This window comes from Ornithorhynchus anatinus, chromosome 10, assembly GCF_004115215.2.
Source record: "Ornithorhynchus anatinus isolate Pmale09 chromosome 10, mOrnAna1.pri.v4, whole genome shotgun sequence".
Classification (NCBI taxonomy): Eukaryota; Metazoa; Chordata; class Mammalia; order Monotremata; family Ornithorhynchidae; genus Ornithorhynchus; species Ornithorhynchus anatinus.
This window is the reverse complement of record NC_041737.1, coordinates 58,606,580-58,620,585: the sequence shown is the minus strand read 5'-3', so window position 1 is coordinate 58,620,585 and position 14,006 is coordinate 58,606,580. Positions and strand designations below refer to the sequence as shown.

Sequence of the window (14,006 nt, the reverse complement as noted above, 5' to 3'; positions counted from 1 at the left end):
TAGACTGTAAGCTCATTGTGGGCAGGGACTAAATGGGAATTAACTGTGAGCCCCACATGGGATAACCTGACGACCTTGTATCTACCCCAGTGCTTAGAACAGTGCTCTGCACATAGTAAGCGCTTAACAAATACCAACATTATTATTATTATTTATATCATACTCTCCCAAGCATTTAGTTCAGTGCTCTGCACACAACACTCAATATGATTGACTGACTACTCTCCCAAACAGTACAGTGCTCCGGACAGAGTGAATGCTCGATAAATGATTGACTCTAGAGAAGACTCTGAGCTCGGGCTTGGGAGTCAGACGTCATGGGTTCTAATCCCAGCTCTGCCGCTTGCCAGCTGTGTGACTTTGGGCAAGTCACTTCATTTCTCTGTCCCTCAGTTACCTCAGCTGTAAAATGGGGATTAAAAACTGTGAGCCCCACGTGGGATAACCTGATCACCTTGTATTCACCACCCGACACTGCTGGCGCTTTGAACAGTGCTTTGCACATAGTAAGCGCTCAATAAATACTATTGAATGAATGACTCTATCCACTAGACCACACTGCCTCCCCATATTGTGCCTTTTTCTGTCCCCACTGTACCCCCAGGCTGGCTGCCTCACAAGATCCCCACCCAAGCCAGGGGTAAGGCCCCATGAGCTGGGGGGCAGCTGGGGCAGGAAGGGGGGCAGCTGCATCATTAACATGTTAATAATAACAACAATGATGGCATTTGTTAACCTTGCGGGGGCACGAGGAGAAATGGGAAGAGAATCAGCTGTGGACCTCTAGCCTATAAATGCGTTGCGGGCACGGAACGTGTCTGCCCATTCTATCGTGCACACCCAAGTTTTTAGTATAGGGTTCTGCACCTAGAAGCCGCATGGCGTAGTGGCTAGAGCACAGGCCTGGGAGTCAGAAGATCATGGCTTCTAATTCCGGCTCCGCCACTTGTCTGCTATGTGAACCTAGGCAAGTCACTTCACTTTTTCGGGCCTCAGTTATCTGTAAAAGGGCAGTTGAGCCTGAAAGTCCCAGATGGGACAGGGCCTGAGACCAACCCGATTTGTGTGTATCCACCCCAGTGCATAGTACAGTGCCTGGTCCACAGTAAGTGCTTAGAAAACACTCAATAAACACCACTGATTGATTGCGAAAGCAGCTGCCAGTAAAAGGGCTGAGAGTGCAGAGGGATTCTCCTTCTGGGCTCCTCTTATTCCTTCTTGTATTTAAATTTTAAGTAGCACCCTCCCCCCAACCCGGGGGCAGGGACCACATCTAAATTCCCACCTGTAATTCCCTGAAGTTTAGTACAGTGCTCTGCCCACAGATAGGACTTAAAAAAGACCTTTAGCAGGGAACAAGTTACCAACTGCTATATCACCCTCTCCCAAGCGTTTTGTACAGTGCTGTGCCCTTAGAAAAGGCTTAATAAATTCTTCTAGCAGGGAAGAGGTTTACCGCCTCTGTTATATCCTCCCAAGTGCTTACTTTAGTGGTCTGCATCCAGTAAGTGCTCAATAAATACAATTGATTTTACTCCTCCTTTAGTACTGCCTACTGCCCTACTGGGCCCAACACTGAGCTGGGGTCCCATCAGGAGGGGTCCTTAACCAGGTATACCCCCAGTCTACAGTGCCAGAAGCAAAGCAGAGATTCGAGGCAGAGCTGAGGTAAGGACAAAACTGTACGGGGAAATGGACAGCGGGGAGGAGGGAGGAGGGGAATAGGGAGCAGAGAGGAGTGGATGGTTGGTTGCGGGGTCAGGTGCAAAGGATAATTATAATAATTATGGTATTTGTTAAGCACTTACTATGGGCCAGGCACTGTACTAAGCACTGGGGGGATATAATCAAATCGGATTGGACACAGTCCCTGTCCCACATGGGGCTCACAGTCTCAATCCCCATTTTATAGATGAGGTAACTGAGGCACAGAGAAGTGAAGGGACCTGCCCACATTCACACAGTAGGCAAGTGGCAGTGTTGGGATTAGAACCTATGACCTTCTGACCCCCGGCCCCATGCTCTATCCACTACACCATGCTCCTTCCCTGTGCCGTCTGCCCAGGGGCCCTGCAAGGTGGGCCTGGAGTTACCCCTTAGCAAGCTGTGGGCTTTAACCATAATCCGCTCCTTCCACGTCACTGGTCCAAGCATTTGTAATATCCTAACTCTCGTGCTGCCCTAACTCACGCAAGTGGAATCCTAACTCGAGGCCTCCTCAAAAGGCCTCCCTGGCTCTGCTGCCCACTTCATTTTTCTAAGACTTCATCCTGCTCACATCTCCCCACTCCTCCAAAACCTCCACTAGCTATCCATTCCTTCCCAGCATCCGGCAGAAATTTCTGAAACTCCTGACAACAGGCTTGAGAGATACTCCGGAAGCTCTCTTTCCCACTACTCACCCCCGTTTCTTTCTTACTACATCCCAGCCCATACTCAGCGTTTCTCTCCAGCCAACCTTGAGAGGAAGCCTACTGGAAAGAGCCTGGGAACCAAAGGACCTGGGTTCTAATCCCAGCTCTGCCCCTTGTCTGCTGTGTGACCTTGGGCAAGTCACCTAATGATTAACTTCTCTGTCTCTCAGGTATCTCATCTATAAAATAGGGATTAAGACTGCCCTTTATGGGGCGTGGACCGTGTCCAACCTGATTAGCTCGTATCTACCGTTTCTTAGTACAGGGCCTGGCACAGAGGAAGCACTTGACAAATTCCATTTTTTAGAAAAACGAAAAACGACTTGTTCATTCTCATCTCTCCAGGCACTGATCCATGGTGCGGCCCCTCTCTCTAACACTCCCACCTCCTTTGCATCTGCCAGAACACTGTTCTCCTCAGCTTCAAGGTCCTTCTGAAATCTCCTCTCCCCACCCTATATTGCTGCCATCACCTATGGACTTGAGGAGCCTCAAACCAACCAATCCTGAGCACGGGCCTGGGAGTTAGAAAGACTGAGTTTTAATCCCAGATCCGCCACTTGCCTGCTGCATGGCCTTGGGCAAGTCCCTTCACTTCTCTGTGCTCAGTTACCTCATCTGTAAAATGGCAACTAAGACTGTGAGCCCCAGTGTGGGACGGAGACTGCAACCCAATCCACCCTGGTGCATAGTACAGTGCCTGGCACGTAGTAGAGTGCTTAATAGATACCACCATTATTATTAGTCTCTGTCCTTCAGGACCCTCGTCGGCAAAATGGGGTTTAATACTGTGAACCCCTTGTGGGACACAGCCTGTGTCTAGCCTGATTAGCCTGTACCTACCCCAGTACTTAGTACAGTGCCTGGCACCTAGTAACCATTTAACAAATACCATAAAAAAAACCTAGAGCACTTCCATCCCTGTCTTTGCACTTTATTGCTTCCCACTCGTAAGTTTAGTGTCTCTTTTTGTTGCTGAATTATACTTCCCAAACGCTTAGTACAGTGCTCTGCACACAGTGAGCCCTCAATAAATACGCCTGAATGAATGTCTGCCGCTAGACTGTAAGCCACTCGAGGGCAGGGATTGAGTTTCCTCGCTCGCTCATACCCTCCCAGGTGCTTAGTGTGGTGGCTTGGATGAAAACAAGACCCAGACCGGAGGATGCCCACAGCCGTCACTGCTGCTGTTGGTCAGGGGGTGGGAGGGGACGGGGGAGATAGAGGTGCAGCCGAGGTAGAGGTGCAACCAAGGAAGATCCAGCCTTTGGGGAGGGAGATTCAGTGGGAAGAGGGGGAGGTAATTAGGATGTGAGTACGGCTCCCACCCCGGCACGCTCCCACAATCACACAGTCCTCACACACACCTCAGATTCTGTTTAATTAAAAAGGAAAAAAAAAAAATCAAACACCCCACAGAACGAAGGGTCCCGACCGAACCAACCGTCGACTAAAGTGCAAACCCGCTGGGGCGGGGGGAGGGAGGCTGAGGGGTGACCAGAGACCCGATTTGGGGCATCCCCACCCGACCCCTCCCTCCCTCCTGGACCAGCGGGACGAACCAAAGTGGCAGGGAGGGCTGCGGGCAGAGGGCCGCACGCGGTTTCAGGGCCGCTAGGGCACCGGCGGAGGAGGGCTGCCCCCGCCCGCCCTCACCCTCTGGCCTGGCCTCCGCCCGCCCCCTAAACAGGGCACCTGAAGATACTGCAGCTTCTTCCAGAGGAGGGAGCCCCAGGACGGAACAAGGAGACAGGGGTGTACGATCCCCCCGCCCCCCCGGCCCCAGCAGGCCCTGACAGGGCTCCGGGGAAACCGAGCGGAGCGAGGGGCAGGTTGGGGGGGGTGGGGGCGTTCCTGGAAGCAGAGGGGCGGACGGGGGGCAGGAAGGCAGGGAGGCTGGGCGGCGTCCTGCCCTGTAATACAAAGTGAACAGTTCGTTCTAGGCGGTCGCCGGGGGCTGGCGTGGGAGGGGAAGGGGGGGCGGGGGGGAAACGGGGTGGGGGGAAGACCGGGCCCCGGCGGCAGCGGTTGCTGAAGCATTACAAAGTGCATGGAGGGGGCCGCCGCCGGGAGGGTGGGGGCGGGGGGGGTGGGTGGGGGCCCGGTTCTGTGCTGTTCTCGGGGGTGGGGGCGGTGGGGCGGGGCAGTGGGGGAGGCAGGGGAGGGGGCCAGGTCTCAGCACTGCGGCCGCCTCCCCCGGCTCGCCAGCCGCCCCTCCCCGCGGGTCCTCCCTCGTCCCGCCCCGCCCCCGGCCCCGCGGGTCGTCCCGCGTCCCGGCCCTCAGTTGCTACAGCACTGGCTCTTGCTCTGCTGCGGTTGCTCGTGCAGGTCCACGCCCCGGCTCCGGCCCGGCCCGGCTCCCAGGGCCGGGGGCTCGCTCTTCGGAAGCTTCTTAGCTGGGGGGAGGAAGGCGGGTCGTCAGGAGGACACCCCCGGCCCCCGCCACCCCTCCGAGATCTGCGGTGCTCGGCCCCAGACCGTAAGCCTCTTGTTATACTGTACGCCCCCAAATGCTAAGTACAGAGCTCGGCCCACCGTAATCGCTCAATAAATACTACTGATTGAGAGGAAGCCTCACCTCACCCCCCGGGCTCCCCCTCCCCTAACGGGGGCATAGCGGACCATACCCCGGGGCCAACGGGCGGGGGATGGGGGGGTGCAGGGAGGGAGGGGGCTCATCCCACCCCCTAAGTGGGGCCGCAGCCCGCCACGGGTGGAGTTGGGTGGTGAAACCCTGGGCCCCGGCGACCCCTCACCGATGGCCAGGAAGAGGTCGTTGATGTTCATGGCCGTCTTGGCCGAGGTCTCCATGAACAATAAACTGTTGTCATCTGCGTACGCCTGGGCCTCCTGGGAAAGGGACGTCTGCTCAGTGCCACCTCCCCGCATGAGGCTGAGCGCCCCTCTGCCCTCTACCCTCTGTGGACCCGCCCCGGGCATTCCCCTCAACCACTAACCAACAACTCCTCCAGCCGCCGACCTCGTCCTCCACCCCATCCCACACTCCCCGGGGCGGGTCCCGGGCTTATTTCGTCCTCGGCCCCCACCCACTCTCTTCCTTCATCCTCCACCCCGGCCCGCCCCCCGCCACCGACCTCATCCTCCACCCCCGGGGTCCGGTCCGGCGCTCACCTCGTACTCCACCATGCGCTTGCTGGCCAGGTCGGCCTTGTTCCCGGCCAACGCGATGACGATGCTGGGGCTGGCCTGGCGCTGCAGCTCCTTCACCCATGTCTTCGCCCGAGCGAAAGTTTCCTGACACGACGCCCGGGGAGAGGAGGAGCAAGGGGAGCAGGGTGAGGAGAAAGGGGAAGGGGAGGGCAGGCGACTCTGTCCCCGATGCCCCTTTTCTCCCCGCTGGTCCTCCCCTCCCCCGGGCCCCACCGCCGGCCCCACGGCCCCCACCTGGTTGGTGATGTCGTAGACGACGATGGCGGCCTGGGCCCCGCGGTAGTACATGGGCGCCAGGCTGTGGTAGCGCTCCTGCCCCGCCGTGTCCCAGATCTCAAACTTGACCGTGGTGTCGTCCAGGCAGACCGACTGGGTGAGGAACGCCGCTGGGGGAGGGGCACGGGCACGGGAGGTGAACGAGGGGTGGGGTGCCCACCTGCTCCCATCCCCATTTCACCCAAACCTGACACAATCTGATAATCCATCAATCGATGGTACTTATTAGGCCCTTACTGTATAATACTAATAATAGTAATAATGGCATTTGTTAAGCGCTTACCATGTTCCAAGAACTGTTCTAAGCGCTGGGGTAGATACAAGGTCATCAGGTTGTCCCCCGCGGGGCTCACAGCCTTAATCCCCATTTTACAGATGAGGTTACTGAGGCACAGAGAAGTTAAGTGGCTTGCCCAAGGTCCCCCGGCAGATAAGTGGCAGAGCCGGGATCAGAACCCACATCCTCTGCCTCCCAAGCCCCGGCTCTTTCCACTAGGCCACGCTGCTTCTCTACGCTTCTGGATTCATTCATTCAATCAATCGTATTTGAGCGCTTACTGTGTGCGGAGCGCTGTACTAAGTGCTTGGAGAGTGCAATTCAGCAACAAAGAGAGACAATCCCTGCCCCCAACGGGCTCACAGTCTAGAAGTGGGGAGACAGACATCAAAACAGGTAAAGAGGCATCAAAAGCACCGATAGAAATAGAATTAGAGATAGAGAGATCTATATATTCACATACAAATGGAGATATGAGTGTGAACCCCCGTGGGACAAGGAATATGTCACACTGGATTAAACTGTAACTACCTCAGTGCTTCGAACAGTGCTTAGAAAGAGCTCAACAAATACCATAAGTACTGTATGCAGAGCACTGTGCCAAGCACTGGGGAAAGAACACTGCAACCGAGTTGGCAGGGGCAATCCCTGCCCGCACGGAGGTTACGGTCCACTGGGGTGAAGACAGACATTAAAGTAGATTAAGGAGGAGGGAAGCGACAGAGGGAGAATATGTGACTGCTGCCCTCCAGAAGCCTCTGGTCTAGTGGGAATGGGGACAGAAGCCCACGTACCGCACCCGCACACACACGCAGCATGACCTAAAACATTGAGCCTGGGCTTGGGAGTCGGAAGGACCCGGATTCTAATCCCAGCTCCGCCACCTGTCTGCTGTGGGATCTTGGGCAAATCCCTTCACTTCCCTGTGCCTCGGTTCCCTCAACTGCAAAATGGGGATTAAGATTCTGAGCCCCATGTAGGACAAGGACTGTGTCCAACCTGCATAACTTTTATCTCCTCAGCACGCAGGACAGTGCCTAGCACATAGTAAGTGCTGAACAAGTGCCATAAACAAAACAACACCCACATATACAGTCAGAAGGGGAGGGGGGCGGGGGAAGAGGAGACAGCGCTCCAGAGGGTGGTAAGGTAGAAACAAGAGATCAAGGATGTGCAAGCTAACATAGGCGGGAAAAGAGAGCACCGTAAGGCCGCTGCCCTCCACCCGGCTTCGGGGCCCTATCGGGCTCACCAGATGCCAACCACACCCCGCGACCCCGCGGGGAGAGACCTGGGGGCCGGTGGTCAGGGACAGGCTGGGAAAGTGGCCCATCCCTCCATCTTTCCATCCATCCTTACCGACTGGGACCCCCCCCCCCCCCCCCCCCCCCCCCCCCCCCCCCCGGGGCACTGAGCGCCGCACTGGGCAACCCTGTCGATTTTAAGGGTCCCCCAGGGCAGGAAACCCAAGTTCACTGCGGGCGGGGAAGGCGCCTGCCGACTCTCGTATCGTACTCTCTCAAACGCTTAGTCCAGTGCCCTGCACGTACTGAGAGCTGAAATACCACTGACGCTGAACTGAATCTTCCATGTTGAACGCGAGGGAGGGGCCAGACCCCATTATCTACATCTAGTGTGGGTGATTATTGGCCTAGTGGGTACAGCAGGGGCCTGGGAGTCTGAGGACCTGGATTCTAATCCCGGGTCCTCCAGTTGCTTGCTGTGTGACCTTGGGCAACTCACTTCACTTCTCTGTGCCTCGGTTTTCTCAACTGTAAAATGGGGATTATCTGTTCTCCCTCCTACTTAGACTGTGAGCCCCATGCAGGACAGGGACTGTGTCGATCTAATTAACTTGTACCTACCCCAGCGCTTAGAACAGTGTTTGACACATAGTAAGTGCTTAAACACACACACACACGCGCGCGCGCACAGCAGAGCAGGAGGATAAACAAAGGCTAGGTGCCAGGCTGGAAAGGAGGAAGCGGGGGCAGCTTCGCCAGAGGGCATGGCCAGGTAGGACATCATCATTCTGCCCGCAGCCTTGGCATTATCCTTGATTTCTCCCCCTCTTCCAACCCCCACTTCCAGTCAGTCATCAAATCCTGTCACCTCTTTCTTCCCTTCCATCCAAACTGCTCCAAGCACTTCATTCAGTGGAATTTAATGGATGCCTACTCTGTTCTGAACACTGTATTGAGCGCTTGGGAGTGTACAGCGGTCAGCAGAAATGATCCCAGCCCCTGAGGACATCACAGTCTAGCGAGGGAGACAGACACTACAACCTACTACATAGCTCGACTTAACCAATACCATCATTGCCGTCGTGTGTTAAACCCTTACTATGTGCCAAGCACTGTTAAGCACTGGACGCATCCACCTCTCCTCTGGCCTCCCGGCCTCACCCCTCAAGTCTATACTTCATTCGATGACCCAAATCACTTTTTGAAAACCTCATTTTTCGCACATCTCTCTGCTCCTCGTAAACCTCCAACAGTTGCCCGCTCCCCTCCGCCTCGAGCAGAGACTCCTGACCGCTTAGGTTTGAGACAGTCAGCGCTCTCCCTACTCGCCACACCCCAGCTCACACCTTTATCCACACACTCTGCTCCTCTCGAGCTGACCTACTCTATGTGCCTCTCTCTCGTTCAGCCTCCTGTTCCCGCCCTCCCTCCTGCCTGGCCCCCTTCACATCTGGCAGCCCACTGCTCTTCAAGACCCTTCTGAAATCACATTTCTTCCAAGAGCCCTTCCCTAACTACGCTCTCACCTCCTCGCAATTTCCCCACTATGGCCAACTTTGTTACTTCTGCCTCTCCTGAACACACACTCACGCCTCGCCATCCCACTAGCGCCCAAACAGATCTTTAAACCCCGTAGCTTCCCCCTCTTTGTAATTTATCTTAAGCGTCTGTTTCTCCCGCTAGACTGGAAGATCCTTGACAGCAGGAAAAGTGTCTACTAACTCTATTCGACTCAATTGGTGGCATTTATTGAGCGCCTACTGGATGCAGAGCACGGCAATAAGCGCTTGGGAGAGTACGCGCCATGGAGTTGGTAGACGGATCCCTGTCCTTGAGGAGTTTACTCTCGTGAGGGAGCGCCCTTAGGACCTGCTTCCCCTCACCATGGTGAGGCCCTTCTGCTACCCGCTCCCACCTTGCCCCAATGGCGCGGCCCACCCACTTCCCACCCCCGTCCCTCACCCTTCACGGTACAGGCCAACCGGGCATTCACCCCCAGTGGTGCGACCCACCCGCTCCCCACCCCGGTTCCTCACCCCCGATGATTCAGGCCGCCCAGACCCTCACCCCCCGTGGTGTGGCCCACCCGCTCCCCACGCCCGTTCCTCAGCCCCCGATGGCACAGCCCGCGCGGGCGGGCGGACGGACACTCACCCCCGATGGTGCTCTCCTGGTACTCGTGGAACTGGCCCTTGACGAAGCGCAGGACGACGCTGGACTTGCCCACGGCCGACTCCCCCAGCAGCACCAGCTTGAACTGGCAGATCTTGCTGGCCTGGGGCTGCCCGTTGGGCCGGGCCGGGCCTCTGCTCGTCATGGCTGGGCGGGGGCGGTGCTCGGGGACACTGCGGGCGGGGGCAGGCGGGTGCTCCACGCAGGCGGTGGCCAGTGCCAGAGCTCAGAGCTCCTGGCTCCTCAGCGATCCTGGGGGCAGAGTCAGGGGGTGGGGGAAAATCACAATCCATCCCCGCCAAGGGCCTTGCCGGACCCTCCCTCCTGCTGGGTCCCCAAGGATGAGCGGGGGGAGAGATGGAGGGGCCCCCTCCTCAACCCCCCACGAGCATCCCCGCAGCCGTTCCCTCCAAGTAGCCCCGCTACCGTCTCTCCCTCTACGACGTCGGCTCGGTTTTTTTGTTTGTTTTTTTTCAAATGGTATTTGTCAAGCATTTACTACAGGCCAGGCATTGTTTTAAGTGCTGGGGTAGATACAAGGTAATCAGGTTGGAAACAGTCCCTGTCCCACATGGGGTTCACACTCCTAATCCCCATTTTACCGACGAGGGAACTGAGGCACAGAGAAGTGAAGTCATTTGCCCAAGGTCCCACAGCAGAGAAGTGGCAAAGCCAGGAGTAGAACTCAGGTCCTCCTGACTCCCAGGCCCAGGCTCTACCCCCTGAGCTGTGCTGTTTCTTAGCTTGTTGTGGTCAGGGAACCTACCTACCAACTCTACTCTATCGGAGTCTCCCAAGTGCTGAGTACAGTGTTCTGCACATAGTAAGTGTTCAATAAATACCACTGATTGATCGGCTAACCCACAACAGTCTTGGCCTGGAGGCACGGAGCGGAGCTGGATCTGAGGGAGAGCAGGCGCAGGAAGCGGGGCTGGGGGAGAACCAGACCGCCGTCCAACTTCCTGGCTTTGAGGCGGGAAGCAGGTCACCTGAGGTCAACGCCCACCTGCAAACCTCTCGCTCAGACCCCAGCCCCCAGCTGACAGCCACCGGCCCCAGCTCACTGGCCCCCTTGGCCGTGTTTGATGGCCCACTGGGCTTCCAGACCCGTCCCCTACCCCTCCTGGGACCCATCTGGCCCCTGGACCAGGGCTCGCCAAAGTTCTGGTTGAGGGGGAAGGGCCAGTGGGGACCCCAGAGGGGTCGGGAGAGTGTGCGAGTGACCCTTGGGGGGGGGGGGGGGGATCATGACCCAGGGTCCCACCACGACCCCTCTCATCCCAGGCACAGGGGCCTGGGGAGAAGCTTCCTACCTCTCCCCATCAACCACAACTCGGTGGTGCCGTGGGCGCTCGGCAGAGAGCCGGACTGTGACTCCCCCGGTCGGATCCACAGTCCGGCCCTTCTGGATTCTCTCTCCGGTGGGGATATTAGGAGCCGGGGGCTGGCTCTCCTCCTGGAACCCACCCTCGTGGGTCAGGATGGACCACCCAACACCCCTGCCTCTTCCCCACTGACCACTCAGCACAGACCACCCAACACACCTGATTCCCCTCCAGTGACTCAGCACAGACCATCCAAGATCCCTGACTCTCCCCTCCCTTTCTGTGACTCTACCCAATCAGTCAGTGGTATTTATTAAGCACTCACCGAGTGCAGAACACTCGACTAAGCTTTGTTTTGTCATCTGTCTCTCCCTTCTAGACCGTGAGCCCGTTGGTGGGTAGCGACTACATCTGTGGCCGAACTGTACTCTCCAAGGGCTTAGTTCAGCGCTCTGCACACAGTAAGCGCTCAATAAATACAACAGAATGAAGTGCCTGGGACACACCATTATAAGAGTATTGTTAGGCAGCCCGGGAGCCAGCGTGGACCATCCCACACCCTTGACTCTCCCCAGTGACCCTGCAAAGAGCACTGACGGATTGAAAGCGCGAACTCCTTGTGGGCAGGGAACATTCCTGCCAACTCTGTTGTATCGCCCTCTCCCAAGCGCTTAGTACAGTGCGCTCCATGCAGTATGTGCTCAATGAATACCACTGATTGATTCTATTTCATCTTTCTTGGGCTTCCCAGGTCTCCAACTTTCAGTCCAGGAGTCAGGGAGACCCCAACGAGCCGCTCAGCTGCCCAGGCCTGGTCCCGCTCTCCCCAGCTGCCTGTGGGCCCAGGACAGGGAACGGGCCACAAATGCAGGGGGCAGGAAGCAGGGCGACGGGCCCTCGGCGGGGCGCTTGGGGGGAGTTCCCACTTACGAAGCGGTACGGCTCAGTGGATGAAGCACCGGCCTGGGAGTCGGGAGGACCTAGGTTCTAATCCACACCCCGGTCCGCTGTGACCTTGGGCAAATCACTTCACTCCTCTGAGCCTCGGTCATCTCGTCTGCAAAATGGGGACTGAGACGGGGAGCCCATGTCGGACAGGGACCGTGTCCAACCCGATCTGCGGAGATCTACCCCACCGTGTAGTACCGAGTAAGCCCTTGAATAGCACGATTATTATTACGAGAGGGTCCCGGTGGCCCCGAAGCGTTGCAGCCTGGGGCCTGTGGCCCCGCAGAGTCGCATCTCCATTAGCGGGTGGCTCCGAGCGGCCCGACGCCGTGGCCGCCTTAGGTGGGTGACCTCCTGGGCCCGGCCCCTCCCCCTATCAGAGGGATCCCCCTAGGCTGTAAGCTCATCGTGGGCAAGGAATGAGACGGTTACACTGTAGTCTTCCAAACGCTTAGCACGGCGCTCTGCACACAGTAAGGGCTCATCAAGTACGACTGACTGGCTTCACCCCCGTGGCCGTGTGGGGCACGGCGAGAGGCCGCTGCTTCCAGCTCCCTAGCAAGTGCTCAATAAAGACACGGATTGATCGATTGATTGGTAGGGCATCGGTGCCGGCCAGCGGGGGGGGGGGCCCGCGGAGCAGCTGCCCGGGGTGGGCTTCGGGGGAGCTCCTGGGGGCCCTCCCGGCTCCCGGGGCGGGCTCCTTTCCGGGCGATTGGCCTGCTTCCCCGGGGCCAGCTCTCGTCTCGGTAGAGCGCTCTGCGCAGGGTCAGCGCTCAATCGATGCCTCTGTGCGGTCGATGGGGTCGCCCCCCCCCGCCCCCCCACCGCGCCCCCCCCAGGCGGGGCAGGACGGGGAATTCCTGGGTCCTCGAGCCCCTCCCGTGACGTCAGCCGGGATTCCCGGGGCCCCGCCGGGCGCACCTGCGGCCGCACCTGGGAGCGGCCCCGCCTGGGCAACCACCCGGCCGGGGACGCCTTCCCCACCCGGAGCCCCCGCCTTCGCCCCGAGGACGAGGAGCAAGAGCGGCAGCAGGTCGGGGGGGGGGGGGGGGGGGGGGTCGAGCCTCCCACCGACCCCACCAAGCCGGGCCCGCCCTCTTGCTTCGGACTCCCCCGAGCGCTTAGCACAGGGCTCTGCACCTAATAAGCGCTCCGATGGACAGATTGAGGCCGAGGGGTGCGGGGGGGGGGAGGGAGGGGGCGTTAAACAGCGACAACGCGCCCTCCCCGCGACCCCTGACCCTTGACCCCAGGCAGGCATCCCCCTCCCCCCGCTCCGGCCCCGCTGTCTCCGGCAGGGACGTGCCCCTCCCCTCCCCCCAGGACCTCCCGCCCCGCCCCGCGCCCCCCCGGCTTCGGCTCCGGGCCCGACTCCCGCCGCTACCTCCCGGTCCGGCTCCCCGGCGGCCCGAGCCTGACTCGCTCGCTCGCTCGCTCGCTCGGTCGGACGGACAAACAGCCGCGGCTCAACCAAACGCTCGCCCCCCCCCTCCTTCTCCCCGTCTCCTTCTCTTCTCCCTGGGCGGGGCCCTCGGCCGATGGCACGGCCCCGCCCGCGGCCGCCCGCCAATCCCCGGGCGGGGGCGGGGACCGGCCGGCGCGTCCGCCAATCGCGGCGCCGGAGGCCCTCGACGGGCGGGGCCGCCGACCAATCGGCGGCGGGACGCCGGCGCGACTGACGCGGGGGGCGGCCAGTCAGGAAGGGGCTGGGGGGAGGGGGTTCGGCCCGCAGGCGCCGCCGCCAATGGCCGCTCGCCCCTCTTTCCTCATAAACAACTAATGAGGTGAGCGGCGGGGGCGGGGCGGGCCGAAGAGCGGGCCAATCCTCAGGCCACCTGAGGCGTGAGTGACGGGGGGGGGGGGGGACAGGCCGGGCCCGGGCACCCGCCGGAAGCGCTTCCGCCTCGGAGGCGCCGCATTCACTTCCGAGGGCGAAGGTCGCCGGGCTGAAGCCGGAAGGGGGCGGGGCCCGGCGGGCTGGCGAAGTCTCGCGAGAAGAGGCCGCCCGACGCTGAGGCGGGAAGGCGCGGGGCGGGGGGGGCCACCAGGTGCGAGGACGCGTTGCCTCCCCGGGCCTGGACCGTAAAATCATCTTAAGAGACCGATGGGATTCCTTAAGCGCTTACTATGTTTAGGGCACTGTTCTGAGCGCTGGGGTAGATACGGAGAGAAGCAG

General features: G+C 59.2%; 1 protein-coding gene across 1 annotated transcript; it reads right to left on the bottom strand.

Annotated features, from left to right (window-relative positions):
• Positions 1–4,665: 4,665 nt before the first annotated feature.
• Positions 4,666–13,347, bottom strand: RAB5B (RAB5B, member RAS oncogene family). Its single transcript, XM_029072750.2, has 6 exons — positions 13,215–13,347; positions 9,537–9,806; positions 5,820–5,971; positions 5,547–5,669; positions 5,171–5,264; positions 4,666–4,810 (listed from the first exon to the last, which is right to left on the bottom strand). Exons 2-6 carry the CDS (start codon positions 9,697–9,699, stop codon positions 4,695–4,697), a joined length of 648 nt encoding a protein of 215 aa, XP_028928583.1. The 5' UTR covers positions 9,700–9,806; positions 13,215–13,347; the 3' UTR covers positions 4,666–4,694.
• Positions 13,348–14,006: the final 659 nt, after the last annotated feature.

What these genes read in the sequence shown, in the direction of transcription:
- RAB5B (XM_029072750.2), bottom strand. Translation starts at nt 9,699, where the DNA reads ATGACGAGCAGAGGCCCGGCCCGGCCCAACGGGCAGCCCCAGGCCAGC. An exon ending in TCTACGACATCACCAACCAG is followed by an intron (nt 5,670 to 5,819) that starts GTGGGGGCCGTG and finishes GCGTCGTGTCAG; the next exon opens with GAAACTTTCGCTCGGGCGAA. An exon ending in CGACCTCTTCCTGGCCATCG is followed by an intron (nt 4,811 to 5,170) that starts GTGAGGGGTCGC and finishes TCCTCCCCCCAG; the next exon opens with CTAAGAAGCTTCCGAAGAGC.